This window comes from Phoenix dactylifera, chromosome 15, assembly GCF_051530095.1.
Source record: "Phoenix dactylifera cultivar Ajwa chromosome 15, Ajwa_hap1_PhDact_Kaust_v1.1, whole genome shotgun sequence".
NCBI classification, from domain to species: domain Eukaryota; kingdom Viridiplantae; phylum Streptophyta; class Magnoliopsida; order Arecales; family Arecaceae; genus Phoenix; species Phoenix dactylifera.
The window spans coordinates 13,994,317-14,017,686 of NC_143204.1; the positions used below are offsets into that span (position 1 = coordinate 13,994,317).

The 23,370-nt window shown below is 37.0% G+C and overlaps 1 protein-coding gene across 1 annotated transcript; it reads right to left on the minus strand.

Annotated features, from left to right (window-relative positions):
- Positions 1-902: 902 nt before the first annotated feature.
- On the minus strand, positions 903-23,279 carry LOC103720763 (mechanosensitive ion channel protein 2, chloroplastic-like). The gene is made up of 14 exons (XM_088711679.2): positions 23,081-23,279; positions 21,971-22,024; positions 21,830-21,889; positions 20,577-20,734; positions 18,998-19,118; positions 18,810-18,904; positions 18,589-18,702; positions 16,205-16,265; positions 15,439-15,588; positions 15,222-15,332; positions 13,744-13,911; positions 13,510-13,623; positions 7,452-7,508; positions 903-1,947 (listed from the first exon to the last, which is right to left on the minus strand). The coding sequence occupies exons 3-14, from the start codon at positions 21,878-21,880 to the stop codon at positions 1,174-1,176; spliced, it is 1,974 nt and encodes a 657-aa protein (XP_088567805.2). The 5' UTR covers positions 21,881-21,889; positions 21,971-22,024; positions 23,081-23,279; the 3' UTR covers positions 903-1,173.
- Positions 23,280-23,370: the final 91 nt, after the last annotated feature.

Genomic DNA, 23,370 nt, shown 5'->3' on the forward strand with positions numbered 1-23,370 from the left:
CTTGTGGCTTTAAAGTCCCAATACCAAGTAATTGGGATTGCCAAGTGATTGTCTCTAGAAATCTCTATAATGTGAAAAGGAACATTAAGAAAGAGGAAATACAAGGGAAAAAGAGGGAAAGAACAATGCACCAATCAGAGATGAGATATGAGATTCTACTTTTTTTTTGCTTAAAATATGAGATTCTACTTCCAAGGTGAGAATTTGCGCAACTTTTTTCTCCATCAAGATAGATTACAAGAGACCTCATTTTAAACACAAAAAAAAATGGGAGGAGCTATGAAAATTCAGAGATGAATATAGATACTCTTGAAGAAGTACTCTTGGGTTAAAAAAGCTAAAATAACGAGCAAACCTCAATCTTAAAGAAATATAGTCACCATCCAAATTAGGATCCTGTAGGCAGTGTTGCTGACAGTCAAACTTGTTTCTTCAAGTTGTGCAGGTTGATCAGACTTGATGTACATTTATCTAATGAAGTTTTAATTAGAAAAGCTATGATATCTTAGCATACAAATTTGGTCATAGAATCTTTTGAAAATTTAAATCTCCTTTTATTTAAGATAGATAATATATTTTTTCCATATTTTTGTTGCATCTGCCCAACATCTGGTAAATCTTCTATGCTCCACCTAATTCTCTGCCCGTACCATATATATATATATATGTGTGTGTGTGTGTGTGTGTGTGTGTGTGTGTGTGTGTGTGTGACAAAGCTTGTGAATTTTGTTAGGGCATGCAACATATGTCATACCAACCATCCATCTACCACTTGGAACACCAGTTGCGAAATATAAGTTATAATCACACATCCTTTTAAAAGCATGATAATTCTTTCTCCAAAAAAAACGAAAGGTATGAAAGAGAATACACATGATCTTCATAAGCTCAAACACTTATCATGATCGAAGTTATTGATCAATTGATCAGATCCCAGTTACGTTTTGCCAAAAGGCAGCCCAAAAAGACAAAAACACCAGGCAATTAAAATTTTAATACTTGAGAACAATGACAAGAATCATTACCCTTCTGTTTTTTTGAAAGTAGACGAGAATCATTCCTATTATCACAACAATGTACAACAGCATTTTACCAGCCTCTAGAGAAAACAGATTTGAAACAAATATACCTACTTTGGAATGCCATCAAACAATTCAATAAATTTTGTTGATGTCACCTCTCTTGATCCTTCGTGTCCACTTTTGCTTGACTAGAGACTGCTGGAATCTGTTCTTTCCTATCCTTTGTAGAGGACGAAGACCCTTTCTTATCCAAGTCATTTGCCTCCGATGAAGAAGCCGCTGGACCCATCCCTTCTTCAATTGGAAGCGTCTGTTTTGACCCCCCAAGAGCCACACCAAGGACAATGTTATCTTCAAAGGCAGGCCTGGCTACTGGGGGTGTTGTAGTAGGCACCCTTTCACCTTCATTTTTAGCATGAACTGGACTGGTACCATCCACCTGCTCGCTAACAGCCTCTGGGGACAAAGGATTCTCACCACCAGCTTTAAAGGTTGATCCTACTGAGTCCAAGCCTTCAAGCTGTGAACTCGAAGGTGTTGTTGCAGGGTCAGCCTTATTACTCTTGGAAGGCGTGTCTCCTGAGTTTTTCTTCTTCTGTAGCTGTTTGTCTGAATTGTTTAAGATTGTGCCTTCAGACGATGGAGTGACCTTGGGCCCTGATGCAGAAGTAGCTTTCGAATTTTGTTCTCCATTAGTCCGTGATGTACGGGGCTTAGCTTTGTCATCACCATTGATTCTTGGTGAGGGCTCAATAAGAAGGAACGGGCGGTTGGTGGCAGCAGCAGAACGGGTAACAATGGTCTCAGAATAAGGAATGTTCTCCATGTCTGCATCACCATATATTTTCTGCACGGTGCGAATTGGAGTGGCAAGCCTGGCCCGGTGATGACTGATGACTCTGAGGAGATCTAGCAAAATCGCTTCCTATTGTTTTTCATTTTTCACCAAAATCCATCAAGTTTGTTATTATCATATTCAAATTGAGCTTGATAAAGCAATCTAAGATTGTTTGAGAAACAACACTAAATTCTTCAGAAGCTAAAGGCGCATATGAGGTTGACAACAACAAGAACTGGAAGTGCCACTGTATCATAATGCCGAAAGTTCATAAAAAATGGGAAGCTAACTGAAGAAAAAAGATATCAACTATAAAACATTTTATGCAGAGAGGGGGTATAGACATATGGGCAGCCCACTGTTCAGGGATTCTTGTCAAAGTTACAGTTCACGTTCACTCTCCTAAGTTGGCGGTAGTTTGCAATACTAGAAATCTTGGAACCTCTCTTTTTAAGATCCAGGACAGGGAAAGCCTGGCCAAATTTGTAGTTGAGGGTGGGACTCAATCTCAGGCCATTGGCACCCAACCCCCAATGACTTTACCAACAGCACTAATTGGCAACATTGGAAATCTCTGCTAGTTAATTGATCAAACCTGAGCTTTATTAATAGTTGATACGGTAAAGATCTACATGGTTAGAGGTTTTGCATATGATAACAAAATTTTTAAAAAAATAATAAAGCTTCCCAGGCTCTTCCCAGTGCAATTAATTAAACTAGAAAAAGAGCTCAAATCACAAGAGAGAATTTTTTTTATATTGGGGTACAACAAATCATAAAACACAGATTGGTTCTAAATTGTGTTCACATACCATGTGAGAAGCCTATGGCTATTATATATTGCTATATAATAGCTCCATTGCATTTTTTTTTAAGATGGGTCATTGTGATTGCATGAATTAAAATAGCTTGATAGATATACTGATTGCCTTAAAGATATGGAATACTTGGATAGGCTCTATAATTCCCAGTCCATTTGAATAAGCAATATACTAGAATGAGAGAAAAACCTAGGTAGGCTTTTCAATTCCGACTCTCATCAGGAAATTAAAGCAACAAATTATAGAGAAAAAAGGACAAAAGCATTATCTCTTCCTCGATTATACTGTAAAATATGCCTAAATTAGAGCAAGGTGTGGGGAGAGCCTAGCAGTTTCTCCAACAGACAACTCATTTTCAAGGAGCGTGCATTATATTAGCACAAACAATGGAAACTCAATAAAATTGTCATCCATTTGGCATTTGATGGTTTCACGTGATCTCATGTGAGAAAAGAAAGCAAAAAAACAATGGAAGAAAAAATAAGAAACAAAAAAGAAAGTCTGCATCAAAAAAATTGAGATTCTCAATTCCACAAAATCATCAGAGCTGTTGTAGGCTACCCATTTATCCCGGCAAAAGAAAAGAAAAGAAAGAACATTCAAATAAAATAGGATAGTTGTGGAAGTTGTGCGATAAAAGAAAAATGGGAAGGCCGGAGAGAGAGAGAAAGAGAGAGAGAGATGTCAACATATTCCATATTTCTCTCTCTCTCTCTCTCTCTCTATGTCCACATTTCTCTCTCCCCCCCCCCCCAAAAAAAAAAAAAACAAAATATCGAGAATTCTCAAATAACTCGCAACCTCCTGCATTATAAGGGATTCAAAATAGAAGGCAGAAAAAAGCATAAAATGCATCAAATTTCCTATTCTGAAATAGATCATAGATATTCATTGTCATCCAATCATCTAATCATGACCATCATGGAATGTTCCTTCTCCATAATTTCAAAAATATTGAAAAAACTATGATGCAAAATCAGCCGGCTTTTCTAACATGCATCATACGTGTCCAAGATCTAGTGAAAGTAATAGTAAAGATAATTTGAACCCTAAGGTGAAGTCCCAAATGGCATCAACATGTCACCATAAAGCCCCCGCTCGATGCATTAATACCATCTATGTCAATATACCGGTTACAGCGACCAAACCCTATAACATTAATATCAGCATTCGCCGAACTAACCTAAATCAGGTGGTTCGGCTTACCAAACGAATTGACACTAAATCAGGATAGTTTGGTGGGTAAATTCAGTTTATAACCCCCTCCACCAGCATTCAGCCGAATACTCAAGAAAGTACTTGCTCTCTCTTTTTGCTCTCTCTCTCTCTCTACCCCCCTCCTTCCACGTTGATCCATGCTAACCGACGCCAAGGGAAGCCCCCATCTCCCTCCTCCCTCTCCTTCTTCTTTCCTCTCTCCATGAGCCCCTCTCCCTCACTCTCTCTCTCTCTCCCTCTTCTCCCTCTCTCTCCCCCCTCCCTCCCTCTCTCTCCCCCCTCCCTCCCTCTCTCTCCTCCCTCTTTCCCCTCTCTGTATGCCCCTCTCCCCCCTCCCTTCCTCCTCCTCTCTCTTCCTCTCTACCCCTCTCTCACACAAGTTCAATATGCCCTAGCTCAATACAGTACTAGTATCATACTAAACTAGTCACAGACTGGTACGAGTCCCAGTACCGATCCTGCAGACCTTGATTGATACAATCTCCTTCAATACACCCTACTTTTTTCCCCATAAGTCTAATGAGTTAAGATGAATAGAAGTCTACTACCAAATATTGGATGTATATAACAATCCATAATTAAAAATAAAGACTTGGATTAAAAAAATCTAATCATTGGCATTTCAGTAAAAAAAATGTTGGAGTCTATTCCACAAAATCCTCTCTCTCCTCTTAAATCCAACCATCCATCAAATATATATAATCCATCCACTTGAATCAAACACATTTATCATGAATAACATCTCATCAAATGATGTGGCATCCATCCATCAAATGCTCTTTTCTCTTCAGTTACTCATATGCATTGCATGTACCGCAACATACTATATTCTGATGGGATCATAGCTTTCCATCAAATACTCATGCTTGAAGATCATGTGCATCATATGCGTCGACTATTAGTTATTACATGTATCAAATCAATTGTCCATATAGTGTATTTTACTTGAAGATGTACCACACTATAATTACTTGGTTCTCATACTTGAAGATGCACCACCAAAGATTTGAATCCAGAACCTTTAGTTGCTAAGCAGAGGGGTATCAAATTTCATGGTACCAGACTCTCATGATCATCTCCCCAACTTGCTGAGACTGCTTCTGGAATTTTGTAGTTGTCAACACACTTTGCCATTCAATGGAATTTGACAAACTTAGATGCCTATAGTTGTCAAACACTCAAAAATTTTAACTGGGACCAAATGATTTTGTTCATGCCCACCTGAATATTGTACATATCCAGTCAAGTCACCGACTTCTGATCTTTCTAGAGGCATATTTGGCACTGCTTCATTGAGTACAGCAACCATAAGATCACCCATATGAGCAAATTGATTACCGGCTCATAAAACGTCTGTAGTTTCTGATTTCAAAGCTTCCCTTGATGAATGATACATATGAGTTCATTAACTTTAGCTTTATTTTTCTCCAACCATCAATTTTACAAGGGAGGAACTAAGGAGAAATGTTTTAGGCTCATCTTCATTCGGAGTGATCCCATTCCAGTCAGCTGCTCTCACTAAGAAATCCATCACCCAATTCAACACCAATCTTATTCCTCTACTGCTATTTTTGTATCACTTTAATAGGAACTCATTTTCACATCTTCAGTCATTTTTTTCTCAGCGCTGGTTTTGTTTGTTAGCATTTACCTTCTTTAATACTTCACAAGTATTTCCTTACCACCTTCTCCCTCATTTTGTAACTTCTAAGGGCCTGTTTGGAAAATCAAGTAGGATTGGGCTGGATTCCTATGAGAATCGGGCCTGTTAGCCTCTGCCCAAACCCCTTTTTCTTTTAAGGCCTATCCTAGTCTTGGCCTAAATCCCATGTATAGGTCTGTTGGCCGGCAGGATTAAAAAAAAAAAGAAGAAAAAGCTATAAAGGTCTTTTTTTTTCTCCCACAGGATTTGGGCTGGGGAGGGATTGGGATGATGTGGGCCTTATTCAAACAAGTTGTGTAGTCCATGATCCAACAGAAAATCCAACTGGCTGTTGGATCATAGATTCCACATCTTATTTAAATAAGGCCCATATCAACCCAATTCCTCTCCAGCCCAAATCCTATGGGAGGGGGGAAAAGACTTATATAGTCCAACACGCCCATAGATAGGCCAACAAGACTAAGACGGGCCTTTAGAAAAAAAAGAGGCTGGCAGGCTAACAGGCCCAATTCCCATAGGAAATCCAGCCCAATCCTGCTGGATTTTCCAAACAAGCACTAAATGTTTTCCTTTTTCCTATATCCATCCCACCTCACTCGACTGTTTGTTGAACCTCCATCTTATCTATCTTCAGCCTATAGTTTGTGAAGTTTCACTATAAAAATTATCAGCCTATAGGGGCCTGAACACTTCTAATTCCAGTTCAGTTCTCACTGTGGCTCTCGCCTTAAGATATATTTTTTTCCATTCTCTCACTCTTATGGCCGACACTTTCACAACATGCCACATAATATCACCCTACTATAGATGTCTGACTAGCTGGGAGAGGTGAGTAGGTGGTGTGCTCCACCAATTTGTGAACACTTCTCACAAGAGATGACCAATGAGGTCATCTCCAAGGCCTTAAATCCAGATCCAATATCTTCTGCCGCTCAACATGCATTTTCCAGGATATATGGCTTGATAATCCAAATCCTCATCATCTACTTCTGACAGGTATTGGATAATCAGTCCATCCGTGTTAACCTTTTCACAACACTGTACCGTATCCTAGAGCTCATATTGCAGACTTCCATAATGGAAGGTAGATATTAACTTATTTCTTTCATGTGTATGTACAATTGAGTAGAGCCTGAAAGTAATTTGGACTGAAGATCCAAGCTGTGAGCCAGCACATGCAACTGTGAGGTTGAATTTTGCTTCAGAAATTGTCAACGGGTTTATGACTTCCTGATGCAGAGCTTAAAGCTAAGTATGAGCCAGTTTGTTAACCTCATTGAGACTGTCCTCTCCTTAGTGTCTAATATTTGCTAAAATGATCCCTATGCTGACATGCCTATACTTTCACACTTCATCGGGTCCTCTGACATCCGATAGGATCAGTATGCTGCCAGGTCTCAACTTTCGTTCTCATATTTCCACTAAAGGAGTTTCTCATGTTTTCAAATATCCATCCAGAATAATATGAACAAGGCTTTGATGTTTCCAAAATGGTATCAGAATATACTCTTGTGATCTATTTCCACTAATATAAAAAGGTCATCTCTTGACATAGCATTTCTCATGTGTCTCCACAGTAAATATTATATTTTATTACTTAACCCACCTGTTTCATAATCTGTAAGGCAGCTAAAAAACATAACATAAAATCCATGTACATAAACCATCATATGAAATGACCCCCAAGCCCAGCTCTGCATGGCGAAAAATCCCTTTTGTCCATATTAACATTAATAAACATGAGACAAACTACATGATTAAAATGTTTACAGTTCATGCATGCAATGGCAGTTGAAATAGTCATGCTTGCAATGATGAGAAAAATTTTTAAAAAAATATCAGATAGATCATTTAAATAGATTAGTTGGGAGAGATTCTTATTTTCTTACTTTGACGCAGAGATACTCTTCAAAATGTGATGTCTTCACAAAGCATGATATGAGAATCTGAAACACAATTGAAAGAATATAAATGATATCAACACTGTAGGAATATGATAGAACCATGTAATCAGATATAATCAGGGCCATTAATCTTTAGGGGAGATACATGCACATCCTAATATCTTATAAAATAAAACACATTAGTTATATGTTTGAGCCATACCCTTCCTCAGGCACAAGATCAGGAATAAGTTTAACTTGAAGCCCAGATTTGTACTGCCATGCTCAAACTAAGGTTTGATATGCTACCTAAAGATTGTTAGTTCCACATATTTTTGTACCGATTAGTGAAATGTTCGTGCAAATGCATGTGTAGAAGGAGAAATATAACCAAAATCTATAATCATCATTAACACAATTGTAAAAAATCATCAAATTATATTATCTATTGCTTGAGATAGAATTGTAGTTTTGAAAATAAAAAAATGTTTGATATAATTATTACATTGCATAAGGTCAAGTTACTCCATTATATTACATTACTATTGCTATTGTATTATTGTAAGGAGTATAGTTATATAATTACTATGTTACAATTCATATACAACTTTTGTTTAGAGATATGTTAGATCAAATCAAAGTCAACGGAACCAGTACCAGGCAGCATACCGGTTTTCCGGCAAAACGAGTCGGTATAGGCCGTGCCGAGTCTGTACCAACAGAGGAGACGGCACGCAGACCGTGGGGGGGGAGAGAGAAAGGGAGAGCAAGAAAGCCCAGCTGAGGCCGTGGCCGGACCCCTGTTTCGTTCGAAACAGAGGAACCGGACGCAACCCGGCCTCCTTCAGCCCTCCACTGGCATCCCGCTCTCTCTCTCTCTCTCCCTCCCTCCCCCGCTTGCTCTCTTTCCTTCTCCTTCTCCACCTCCGGCAACAGGTTTCGTTTCCGTTGCAGGAACCGTACCCGTGAGCCACCAGTACGGCTCCGAACAGCCAATACCGCCCGATTTGGGATAGTTACGCCGTCCTTGGATCAAATGGTTCAAAACTGCCTTTGTCTATATGGAACCAATAATCTTTCAAAAGGTACAACTTTACATGAGAATATCAGCTTTTGATGTTCTTAGACTTGTCGGATAGGTCTCCCCGAGATCTACAATCAATATCTGATGGCTCTCAACCAAAATTCTAGTGATGTCCAGGTCAAAAAGTGGCTGAAAATTATAGCCATAATTTAGTGACAATTTTCTACTGATTTACGAAAAAGTATAATTTTTAACAGAAATATTAGATTTCATGATTCAAACATATTGAACAAGATCCATAATTGATATCTCATGGAACTCAATGAATTCCAATGTTTTCTGGCTCAAAAAGTGATCAAAACATATAGTTGTAACTTAGTGACAATTTTCTTCCGGTTTTTGGAATTTTAATCATTTCAGCAGTCCATTTTTTGGTAAAGTAATCATATTAGGAGCAGTTTAGACAGCCAAGATATCTTTAGTTACACTAAAAAGCCATGACATTTCTGGACAAAAATTCTATTCGCTCTTTTATAAACAGTAGTGACGTAAGCATACCATGATGATGAATGTGATTGGGCAAGAGATTGGGAAGGAACTTTTTGTTGTTATTAAACTAGTTATACAATAAGATTAATTCTCATATACTTGACAGGTTTAGATTTATCTTGGTTAATATCTTTTAACTAGATTGAGATGTAAAAAATACTTTCATTTAATCTTAAGAGGTAAATGTTGAATGTAAAGTTCATAGTTGAGCATTAGAATAACAACATTTACTTTCTTGCATGTGAACTTTTGTATGTAGCATTGGAAAAGACTACACTATACCATGCAGTTAAAGTTTATATGAAATCAGAAAGGAGTTTCAAATGAAATATAAGCAACATTGGCAATGAAGAAGAAATGTTTACTGGAGCAAAGTTTCCACTTTATAACAGCACAATAAGAATTTATATTATCACATTAGAAAATCATAAAGAACATCATATGGTACATTCTTGTCGGCATCATAAATATTGGAATACAGGAAATATTGTTGTCAAAAGAATGGTAAGTAGCATTCTTCTTTATAGGTGGTTGTTATCTACCAACTTTTACAGTTTTCTGCTCAGCTTATCTACATATTGCCCTGATGATAAATATGAATACTATAAGAGCTGACTGGATATAAATATGGATATTACCTTCACAAGGATAAATTTTAGTCTTTTTAAAAGTATAGCTCCTTTTGTTTACATCAATTTGCCAGTGTTTGTCCTTGTATTTGTCCAAATTTTGTGGTAAATGATTCTTCGCCACCCGTTGGACAAAAAAAAAAAAATCTTAGCCTCCTTAAGGTACGCATTTAATCCTATATTGCCAAAAGATTTTCCATGACTGCCAATACAGTTAGATAGGTAGGCAAGGCTTTATCCTTTAGATCTACTCTTTGGCATACAAGCTACTTTTTCATCTAAGCTATACTCAAAGAGCAAGTTGAAGATATGGGTCTGTCAAGTTTCCCACCAAAACTGCCATTAGACTTTCAAGCAAAATATTATTCGAAAAGAAATTTAATTTAATGATATACTATTAAGTATAAATAAACTGCAACTACTTGCATTTACATTAATACTGTTGTCTCTATACTAACACTAACCTTCGTCCCCCCAACCCATAATACCCCATTGCCCCCTCTACCATCACATGTTTTAGAATTTAACTTAAATATTATGTATAAATGAATATATATATAGCCCATTAAACTTTAATTTCTCCTTATAGCTTTCAATTTAACTTTTGAACTGTCTGACATTATATGCTTAAATCCATGTCTCAAGACCCTTAGGTTGTATCTCCACACTTTTTTACCATTTGTTCATAATATGTGCTAAATTCTTTGTGGAATGTTTCAGTTAAATATTCTTCAAAAATGGGCATCCTAAAGCAGTAATATTTTCTTCTTCTGAGGAACGTCAAACTTTCACAACCTTGTAGACATGCAATCTGCATGTCTCATGTTCTCATTTGAAGCCCAGTTGCAAGACTATCATGTGGTGCCTGAAGAAAAGGTATTAGGATTACATCCAACAGAAGCACAAACCATTTGCACAGCCATGTAGATCAAAATCTCTCTTTTCTTCTCTTTGATTCAAAATAAAATTTCAGTTGATCATTCAACGTAGGATCAAGCAAGCAAATCATATCTTGTGATGCAGTGCTGATAGCCTGGCACTCAGAATATCAGAACCTGATCATTAATATTATGATTGACAAAAAATTATAGGCATTCACTGTTTTTATATGGATCATTTTTTTTTAAAATCTGGGCAGGTTGACCAGGTTGACCCATGGCCTGGAAACATGCATGGGTCAGGTCGATCCCAAATCCAGAAATCCCAAAAGCCCATATGACTCGACCTGGACGGGTCAACCCACTTTTGATCTGTCTGGGTTAATCACTTAAAAGATGCTGAAATAACACAAAACAATTAAAAGTTATTACTTTACTAGTTTACTATATAGGATTAGGACTTTATTTTAGCCATGGTAAAAGCTTCATCCCAAGTCCTAATTTCCTTCATCATCATTGTCATCCAAAATTATTCTTATAGGGTATTGCTGGTAGGAGATATTAATCTACATTTTTAATCTTATTTTTTGTACAAATAACTTGCATGATTCTTTTATTTTTTGGTATATATGTAACATATACGATGAACTCATCATCATCATCATTATTATTTTATATTTTGAAATTTTTACTACTTTTATATGTTTATTTATTTATGATGCGATGGGCTAACGGATCAACCTGCAGTTGAATCACTGACATGTGACCTGAACGCCAAAACATATGCTGTGCAAGCCAGGTAACACTGATACTGACAGTTTTCTTCCGCTGACCTGTAACCTGGACACCAAAACAGGTGTTGTGCAAGAAAGGCTTCAGAACATTGATATGGAGAGTTGTCTTCCCTTCTGCATTCTTATCCAATGGTGGATGTGGAGAAGGAAAAGCTCATTTTTTAACTTTTAGGCAACAATATATCTCTTTGGTTTGTCCAGAAAATTACCCAGTCACCCTGTTTCAAACTTTGGAAAGTGGAAAGTGAGGTTCAGCTAATTTGATACTTTCGAGGATAGCATGAAAAACTGAAATTCTTTACTAAAGATTTCCAGGTGCTCGCCTATGATCTCGGGCAAGAGGAGATAGCCTTGCAGTGACTCGATAGTCCCTAGGTGAGGCAGGTTTACTGAAGTGATGCCCGCTTGAGATAAAGCAAGAGACATTCGAGCAAGGACCTCTCCAATCTCCAACAATATTCTTCTTGTCCCTTTTCTTCCCATTCTTTAAAAGCTCTGTTAGTTTTATTCTGAGAGGCATTTTGGGCTATTGGAGCCCTCATAAATGAAGGGCTAGAGGAACACTAGGCCTCATGCAAGATCGTGGCAAGTGCAATAGCTTCAACTTAACCAGATTTTGAAGAGGAGGCTAATTCAAAGGACAGACAATGTGACTATTGATTATAAACCTACTGATGAAGGAATCAATGATTATGTTGATGATGATGCTTGAAGGCTTGAAGCTACTCTAGGATGTCTAGCAATTTTTTGTTATGTTTTTTCTTCAGAAACATGTTATGGGAAGTGGCATTTTGTTGTCATGTTTGAACAATGAAGCGATTATAAGATGTCTAATGATTTACTTTTGCTTCCTTTTGTGAAGTGGTATTTTTTTTTTTTTTTTTTGATGCGAGACATGATGGCTAATGTCTAAGACAATTATGATGTAGGATGTTGAAACTTAAATGAATAATGTTACAATGTTTGCATTGCTTTTACGTAGAAACAATATTTATTGCATTTTTCACAAATTAGTGACCTGCTTTCCTCGGGTGAGCACTTTTTTAGCATCTAGCACCTCAAGAGATATAGAGATCATGTCACCTTAAGAGTACCGTTTGCTTTTGAAAACCATGAAGTTGATTAGTGTACAGGTCCCTTTAGGAGAAAACTTTAGCTAGAAATTAGGCATCATGCAAGCCAATGCTAGACTTACTCCGGCAGCAAAAGTTGTGTCTGCCTAATATCAAAATTTTGTAAAGCAGCATATCTAAAGATATAGAAAGCTTGTTGGCATGGTTCATTGTACCGGTACCGAACCAGCCGGTACGAGACATACTGTACCGGTTCGGTATCGATATCTGGTACGGATGGCGTACAAACACTCCGTACGCCGAAAAGACCTCGTACTGTACCGTACCGATACAATGCTAGTATGGCACCGGTACGGAGTTTGGTACCGAGACGGCGAACCTTACTTGTTAGTGTACATATTAACATGACATTCTATATTCATAGCAAATTTAAAGTTGCAAGGAGTACCATGTGAAGAAGCTTCTTAAGAATGTTTCAAAATGTGGCCTGTGTTTGAAATGGGAAAGACAAATTTCTCTTTCTGCCCTAATGTGCTCTTATCTGATAGCCAAAATACAAGAATGGCTGCTTAAAGTTAGCTTAATTAACTAGGTAGAAGCATGCATGCTTTATAAATTGTGATCACATTCTTTCTAGACAGAATTTTAAAGATAACAAGAAATTACCCTTGAGAAAAAGGAACGATTTGAATATTCGAGCGTGAGTTTCAGAATGGGAGAATTAGGTTATATTTTTTGCTTGATACATGAGAAACTGATACTTCAGAAAAGGTCGAGGTTGCATTAATAAATCTAGACAGACAAGAAGTGATAAGACTGCCATGTAATGGGGGAATGCGAGTTGCAGATAGAGTCCATGCATTCTGATAGGTCAAGACACCTAAATAAATTTAATATTTTCATGCACATGAAGCTTGGCAAACACAATTTATTACCTTTCTTCTATTGATTCTATTCAATACTATTTACCCTATCCTTAAGAAGTTAGCTTATAAAACACTTACAAACTGGCAAATAATCACCTACTATAGTAAATCAAAGCTTCAGAAAACAATTAGAGTTTACTTATACAACATGGTAAAGAGGCAAGATTTTAAAAGCTTAAAAGTGTGTTTACCAAAAGAGCTTGATTTTCAGGGTTGATATTTTCTAGAAACACTCTTCTATGCAACCTCTGCTGTTCTATCTGAGGATTTTTTGCCAAGACTTTCCGCATATCTGCGACTATATTCTGCTCCACAAGGCATGTCAAGGTAACATATTTGAGAGAAAGAGAGAGGTATAAAAGCCAAAAATATCAATGAAACGAGAAGTATTCACTGAAAGACATAATCAGCAGAACTGTCCTCACATTAATTTTGCTAACATCCAAGTGGCTGATGGCAAGATGGGTCTTAATACGCCAATGAGTCTTCTGGCTGAGATTTCTTACAACATTTACTGTAAATTTGTGGTTAGGAATATGTACTGCTTCACGATCATCACCTCTTATAATTGTTGGAGACCACCAACCCACATGCTGAAGGGAAAATAAAGTTTCATTAGAAGTAGCTGCATAAGATTGCATATAATAATATCTAAAAGGCAGTAAATAGCAACTACCATCAATTATGATACATATACATTTTATTTATCCAACATATAGAATACAAGGAAATATATATATATCTATCTCTCTGTGTATGTATGTATGTATGTATGTAACATATATGTATGTTTATACATGTTTCCATGTATGTGTACATATCTACATATACATACATATACAATAGTGTTTGCCATATCACCCTATATCAATATCTCTCTGCATGTTGGTATATATGTACGTATATGCATGTTTATATATATGTATCTGTATAGATCTACATATACATACATATAAAATAGAGTTTGGTTGTTTGCCATATCACCCCGAACCATACAGCACTAGGCCAGAACAAGTACAAAAACACTATTTGGGTTGATACAAGCCCCATACCAACCCATACCGAGCCGTACAACGGTATACTAAGATGAACTAGGATGCGTATCGGCTCGTACTCTCCATTTTTGGGCAGTACCATAATAAAATGTGAGAAAAATTGGCTCAAGAGTTATCTCGATACGGGGCGCATACCTTACCGTACCGACCCGTACCATACTAAACCGGTAAAGTATATTACCTAGTACCGAAATCACGAATCTTGGTATACATGCATACATACATGTGTCTATATCTATATATACTCACACACACACACACATATGTATGTATACATATATGTATATGTAAACATGTATATATCCATATACACAAGGTTTGTCGTGCCAGCACCGAAGCCCGTACTAGCCAGCTGGTGCCATGGTTCGGTATGCCCCAGTGTCGTTCCGTGTCATGCCCATACCGACATAGTAGAGAGGGCGAGAGAGAGGAAGAGGGAGAACGAGAGAGAGAAAAAGAAAGAGGGGGAGAAGGAGAGGGAGAGGGAGGGAGGGTTGCTGGAGGCGTCCGAAGGGTGCAAGAGGGCTAGAACAAGGGCTCCACCCTCCGGACCCCTGTTTCTAACAAAACAGGGGTCCATCGGGGTACTTTTTTATTTTGAAAATTTTAAATGAAGTCGACAAGGAGTTTGCCGACTTCACTTACAATTTGGGCCCCTTTGCTGCCTTTACTTAAAATTTTCAAATAAAAAAGAGCCCCAACGGACCCTTGTTTTGTTCGACACAATGGTCCATAGGGAAAATAGTATGCTCTCATGCCCTAAAAAAGGATTTAAAAAAGCAAGCATCACCAACTACCATCAAGATTGAAACAACATATTAGTTGTGACTTGTGGTCTTAAAACTAACCTCGACGGTACCAGAAACCTCATAGCCCTCTATCTTAGTCTGAATCCATTCATTCATAACAAAAGGACGTGTTGCATGTATCATTATACCCGAGAGGAAGTTTGTGAATATCTGCACCAAACATGATTTATCAACCAAACCAGCAAAAAGGCTAAGACCAACACCTCATAGGGAAGACACTACAGCAGTATGGTACTTTTCTAAATTCTGGCAATACCTCGCGGCCAGCAAGAGTCAGGAGGACAGTTCCCAGGCCTCCAGCAGTAATCCATTTCTGGGTAGAAAACCCCAGCAATTCCATGAATAAAGAAAATGCAGCAACCCAAACTGCAGTGTACACAGCCTTACCAGCAAATTCGAAACCCATCTGCAATCAAGCAGATAATTAAATAAACATAATGAAAAGAAAACAGCTCCATCAACATAAGAATAAAACTACATGAAAAGCTTGTGTATTTTAAAAATGGAGACTTCTTTTTTTTTCCGTAGGGGGTGGGGGGTGGTGGGGGGAGGGATATAATGGACGCTTCTTAAGATCATTTATTAGTGGCACATAAATCTACATCATAAGATACTTGATCAACTGAAATGCAACAAGATTTCACAATATCTGTAATTCCAGATATGGCCCTTGTGGACTGATTATGAAACTAGCAACCCTTTTAAGTAGCAAGATTTAATTACTACAAGCTTATTCAAGAATAAAAATATCTTGTTATCATAATTGCCTCCAAAATCAACCTCTACATCAAAATTTATGAAATTTAGAGACGGCCAAACAATTGAATATTAAATGAAACTTTCAAAGTTCAAAACCAATAGGAATTGCTTTTCCCTTCTCTTGGCAATCCATGATAGCACATATAGAGCCAACCAGTAAGTCCCTCACTTAAGCCCAAGAAAATAAAGAAAAAGAAAAACTATTATGAGTTCAAGAAAAGAAAGAAGAAATTTGCTTAGCAAAAATTATAACAGAAACATACATTTCTTGTATCATCAAAACCACTTGTCTCCTTAAAGAATTTCTGTGTTTGCTGAATTAAGCTGCAAAGGAAACAACAAGGTTAAGCACCAAATATAGAATACTAGTTCGTACGCTAGTATTTTAAAATAAAGTCAAGATCAGCAACATACAGCTATAAATTAAAGCAAGCAATGAAGGAAAAAAGAATCATGCAAAATGAAATATCAGCTAGGAGTCATATAAAAGAAAAGGTCAATTCAAATGGTTTTCCAAAAAGAAAACAAATAAATAAACAAATTGCATGCTGCGTACATGTTGCTTGATGCTTGTATACAACCAGTTAGACACACTCCTCTTAGCCTCTATGGCTAACATGTAGCATGCCAAACCCATGAACATAGATAAATCAGCTTAAAACACTACATGCTCCTCTGAACCTCAAAAAAAGAACTTGTTTGATGGTACACATGGGATGATGGGACTATACATATTGGCATCAAGCTCTCACAACAAAGTAAACAATGACTTGCAAGACAACGTTGCTATTGAGCTGCACAGAAATCATCTCATACTGAGAGAACTTTTTTATTTTTCTTCCAAGTTCTTGCAAGTCTATTTTTTATGTTCTGCCTATTCATGCTTAGCATTCTGGTACTAAATCTTGAGATAGGCACTTGGCCAGATTTATCTTTTGACAGACTACTTACAAAACAAAGGAAAGACCTTAAGGTAGAGATAGAAACTTTATGATGTTCAAGAAAGACAATAACTACAGGTGGGTGAAAGGAGAATAGAGGAATCTAACTTGCAAAATAAGCACCAAAGCTCATCATTAAAATGTTGACCGACCAAAGATGATGCGGGTTGGCAGATACATGCACCAAGGTCTTTGGTGATGTGACCAACATACACCAATGAGCAATGTGACTGGAAAATGGAGTATGAAAAGTAAAAAACAAATTAAGGAAATGATCACAATGATTCTTGTAATCAACTCTTTGTGGATAGAATTAGATATGGAGAAAACTGCCTTTCCTCAAGCATCCAGCTTTGAAGTAGCTCCCATTTTAAAGAGTATCCAAATGAGAAATTGAAGATTTAGGATACATTTCTTCAGTGGTCATTTTCTTCCTGATGAAGACACAATCATGTACAACAACAAGGTTAAGGATGATGACAGTGACAACATTTAGATCTTTGAGTATATTCTGATGAATAATTAAGAAAGCAATATAGATAAAGATTTGAATTCTCTTTCCGTCAAGAATTCAAGAAAGATTATACAGATGCTCCATTTTTTTCTTTTTGGTATGGAAATGTTCCAAATTTTAAGAATAATAATAGAAAGTCATTATGTCAAGGAGTTTTTTCATCTGGTTGGTTTCTATGATCATCTGGTTGACAATTGACATGCAATTTTCGTCTATTCAACATTTATAGCAATCCTTTTACTCCTGCTTCATGTCCCCCATGTTCAATTCTTCCAAGTTCGTGTGCCTTCTATCTCACTCCTTTCTTCGCCCTCAGAAGATAGATTCAGTACAATGGGTGATATATACATAAAAAAGATATTTATTATTTGACAGCTTAACCAAAGGATATATGACTACTTCAATTTAGTCAGACCACAAAATAGGAACAGTTATAAAATTTTTCCAACTCTATAAATCACCATCTATGTGAAATGCTTGTGTTTGACATGCAAGCAGATGTTTTAATCAAACCCAGCTTAAGTCTATAAAAGAAGCTTACATGGCAAGCACAGAAGCATGTGAAATGTACTTTTGCACTTGTAGATAAAAAAACAAAAAACAACGCAGAAACAACAATATATAGAAAAGGGATATTCAAGTTTAATGGACAAAAAGTTTCATGAAACTGAAACATGACGAACAAGTATCAGTTTGTAGTAATGATGCAGAGAATCGATGGGGCAGTATTTATTTCAGAGGAAAAAGGTATTTGGGACAACCACAAGGGTCATTCTGTCATAATGATGCAAAGAATCCACGGACAGTATGCATTTGAGAGGAAAAAGGTATTTGCTGGAAAAGTAAAAAAGATTTAAGTCCACCATTCAATAGGACACTATCAGAAATGGCACAGGTGGCAGAAGGATAAAAGCAGAAAATACTCTCGAGTCTCGAGAATCCGCAACAACAACTAGTTTCTAATGGTGCATCCATTACGGTAACTTGGTAAATTAAAAGATGGTGGCTTGGAATGTTGCAATATAGCAATTAGCCTCTATGTGAATGATCCAGATGGATGTCATTGCAGCAGTCCAGCACTTCATGTATACATGGGTATACAGCTTGCATATGTATGGTATACAGCTATAGACAATCCATATTCAACAAAAATCATTTTAAATGATAGAAGATTGATACAGCAACAGCTTACCTTGATAGACAATATGCAAAAGCCAGCACAGTAGATAATGATCTCACAAAGCTCAAAAGGCGTTGCTTCACTGCTTGGCTTGCTTCTGATGGCAGAACGACTGGATCAAGTGCCCTGATTGAAACAACCAGCTGTTATCAGTGCAGATATCCACAACAAATCACAGCGTGCTGCTTATAAGAATAGTTCTACAGGAAACACAAAATTCAAGGTCATGATACCTGCATATGAGTGTTGCTCCAGCCCAAAGCAGAAGTGGTTGAATATATGAGGTAGAGACATGATATGTTTTACTCTTTTTCCAGTTATTGTCATTCTGTAGGATACAAAATTTATCATATTGCTTAGCTAATAAGTGTAATAAAGCTATGAAATTGATGAATGCGGTACCTGAGCATAAAACACATACATGAAACAGACTTCTAATGGAACGCATGAATGGTCCAAGACCCCAGACAGCAAAAGCAATTATTCCAACTGCTGGGACTAATTGGGGAGTAAAAGGGCTTGCAAGGAGTGCATTATATGACCTATATGACAAATTCAGGTCAAATTATGTATATAAATATTCACATATGGAATAGAACAATCAATAAGTGGAGTTATAACAATATATAGAAACACCTGATCTACAATAACACCAATGAGAAATCAAAACCATGAGAATTAAGTTCAGCAACCATGTAACAAATGCATTATGTGACTGTAGACAATGGACATACCTTAATATCAGCTCATATGTGTACATATGTGAAAACACAAGCATTTAAACAAGTCATGTCTAGATGTATGCAGATCATGATCTAGTGGTCCTGGAAGTTGGAAATTTTCTAAATCTGGGAGACTATATAAGCTATCCTTAAATATGCACTTGAGGACCTAGGTTGTAATTTGAACACCGTAATCTTGTAGGAGTTGATTGGAACTGATTTTGATCTAAGCAAAGTAAGTTGAGGAAAAACATTATTCCATTTTCTTAATTCAGTTCTCAAATTTAAAACTCTTATGACATCTGTGAAGACATTTTCCCTCAAAATAAGACTCCAAATGATATACGTCAATGTAACAAAAAGAAAAAAAAACTTGGCAATTTTATGCTTTTGCATATGAATACTCCTTGGGAGGCAATGTCGTCACCTCTTTGACCAGAGAATGATCACTGTAAAGTATGAGCTCTTAAAAGCAAAACACAGATGCATGTACTCAAGCTTAAACCCATCTCATCTGACCCTTATCACACACCAATCACTCCCAAAGAACTAAAAAATAATAAGAAGAAAATATAGAATTTACATCCTCATAGTTGCATCAGCAATCTAGTCCTACCAGCATGGGAAGCAGAATCAAGAGTTATTCTGCCAAGTTTCCATATATGAAAGTCATATGTAGACTGGCCAGTTGGTGGATGTGTAGGAAAGTTTAATGTATGGCATGTGTGAGGAGTAATAGCGAAGCATATAACCAAGCTAAGCAGTCAAATCAAATATTACATTACTATTTTGCCATGCAATCATGCAGCAGAAAACTAGAGTGATCCTTTTTGTGGCACTCTCTCCTTGTTTTCATTTTGTTTTTAACATAATATTTCATATCATTTTGTTCAAAAGATCATAACCAATTTATTAGGCTCCTTTTCTGTTGCATTAAGCACCACACTTCCTTTTGCCACATGAGAAAGGGTCTTTAACATAAATAAGACAACTAAATACATGTATTAACAGATAAGTACAGAGTATCGCATGCATAAATCAACATTTGCAGTACCAGTTTCGGTACCCATATTGGTACCCAACTGGTATAGTGTCGATACAATCCAGTTCTTGATACGGACACTCAGTACAAGAGTCATATCGAGTATCGATTTGTAACTGGTACAATTTAGTATGCTGGTATAATCAGTAAGGACCGATATAGTCAGGTACTGCAAACTATGATATAAATAAATATGATACATCAGAATATATAAATATTAAATCTTGAGGGTATACCTTGTCAAAGCCAAGGTGGTACTTTTCAGAAGAGGGAATTCATGTACAGAGCTTGGCATAGCAAAAGACTGGGAAACGAAAACATTGTATCTATAAGGGACCAAGAGCATTGGCTTGTTTATCCTGTCTGAAACATGTAGACTCCAAACATCTTGTCGCTGCACAAAAAATATTTAGATCTCCTTTAAGCTGCATGTGTATAAGGAAAGAATAAACAGCACTTTACTACGGTGACTTGCTTAATGTAGCAGGAAGGCAAGAAAAAATTTATAAAATATTTTCTTTTAACAACTCATGATGTGAGAACCTATGCGAGCATGTGTTTAGTCCCACATCGATTATTCGCTGGGTCGATCTTAGATACTTATATAGGATCAAGAAATCCAAATAATACCTTCCGACCGGCCCTTTTGGGTAAGGTCCTAGGTTGATGCAAATGGTATCAGAATGGATCCGAACTATAGTCCATGTGGACTAAGAGACACTGCAACACGGGCTCATTGAAGCTGACCACGAGCCGATCGTGGTGCTTGTAATCAGATTTGAATGGATTTGGATCCTTAGCTTGACGAAGATGTCAAGGCTCAAATAGAAGGTATGTGAGAACCCGTGCTGGCATGTGTTTAGTCCCACATCAGTTATTCGCTGGGTAGATTTTAGGTACTTATATAGGATCAATAAACCTAAATAACACTTTCTGGTTAGCCCTTTTGGGTGAGATCCTGGGTTGTGACACATGATTCTAAGAGGAAGTACTCAATTTACCAAAAACCTAGAATTTTACAAAACTAGGAACCAAAAGAAGGGAAAGAACAAAGTAAAAAACTGACAACCTCAAGGCTTCAGAGGTAAAACAAGAACATGGAGAAGCCACAACAAATAGGAATAATCAAGTTGGAACTTGGGACATATACAAGATAATCCTTTCCTCTGCGGAATTTCATTAAAAAAAGGTACAACTTAAAAGGTATAAAAGTTGTAAAAAGATACAAAAGTATTTTAGGGGGAAAATTAAGGAAAAAGAAAGAAGCAGCTATATACTTCTGCATTGAAGTTGTGATATACTCAATTGTTGTCAAAAAACTTAATCAATCAGAACGCAATATAGTCATTTTTGAATTTACTTGAAGAAAGAGTTTAGTGAGCCCATATTGAAATACAATAAGCAACCTCAAATAAAGCATTGAGGACAGGATCAAATTATGCTTATAAAGAAAAGATATGAGAAAATAAAAAAGAAAATAGAACCATACTGAAGCACATGAAGAAAAGGAAAAACTCGATAAGTGGTGCCAACTCTTCATTTCTGAAGTCTGAAAAAACGTAACCAAAGTCAAAAATTAATTGAAATGTAAATGTTGCATTAAGCTAACAAATTGACAACTATAATGTACCTTAAGTTGGTTAGCCTGTCCAAATCTTTTGATGACACCAAAGTCATGGAACAACTGCAGGGAAGCTCCAACAGCCATGGTTGAGAGAAATACAGAAATGGAATAACCAATATGTTAGCAGCAAGAAGTTGTCCTCTTGCCAGAATATTCAAAAAATAGTAGCAAATTTCTGTTAGTGCGAATTAAGAGGCCAAAAATATATGTACAGCGGGCACACCACAAAACCCTGAAACCTGTTTAAAAAGTAGATAAATCAGGTGTTAGTAGCATCAATCACACATCATTCTACTAAAGCACTGCAACTCCTCCCTAAGTATCCAGATTAACTATAAAAGAGGGAAAAATTTCTCGAGTAACCAAAGGATAATTCCAATGAAACCAGTAGATTCTGGAAATGTTATATATTCTCAAAGAAATCTTTGAATCTTCACCAATTTTCACAGTCCAAATCAGTGGCCAAATTCACTTGATAATAATTTTCACCTATCGTTTTTACTTATGATAAACACAGAAATAGCTTTTTTCGCGTGACAGTTCTAGTGAAACCAATTTAAATATAATGACTTTATGTTAGCTTCCATACGATGAGTATTTTTTTAAAAAAAAAACGTAAAAAAAATCAAACAAACTGCTCTTTTCACCTTTTCATTACATGAATTAGTGACCTTGTAACTGCAACTCGAGCTTTGTCCGATCTTTTTTTTTAAAAAAAAGACTATTTTCCACATTGTTTCTGTTCCAATTAATGATCCAAACTATTTCGGCAATTCAAATTTTGTTTTCCCCCCTTTCAACGTCGAGATTTTGGTGAGAGACAAAGCATAGCTTTCTAGCATCAATCTAGCCTTTAATTTCTCAGAAACAAGAGTCAGTAGAACAAACCCCAGCCAAAATTCATCAAGCGCAGTTCAATTAAACCCGTTCCATGCGATTAAAACTATTAAAATCAGAAAATTAGCACCGTCAACCACTCTCTATCACGAAGATCAATCCGAGAAAAAACGAAAGGGATAACAGAACAGAAATTAAAATTACCTGCAAGGGAAGCGAGGAACAAATCAATCCCCACGACGATTAGTAAATAAACGGAGAATTTAGCGCGAAAATTACCGATTGGTTTCTGAAATTCGGGCAACAGGGGAAGAGGGAGGTGGGGGAAGGGGAAGCGAGGGAGGCGAATCGGAGGAGGGCGCCGCAACCAAACGGGGCAAGCGGGACGGCAATGTCGATAACGTTAGCCGCGTAGGTGACGGCAAGTCCCCCTCCTTTTTTCTTTGGTTCATTGGCAGTTTCTGTCTGGTCGTCAGGGTGTTTTGAGATCCATGACGTTCAGAACTTCAGCCATTGCTTCTCGTGGACATCCACGCTGTACCGCAGATCAGGACCGTCAAAATGGCTAT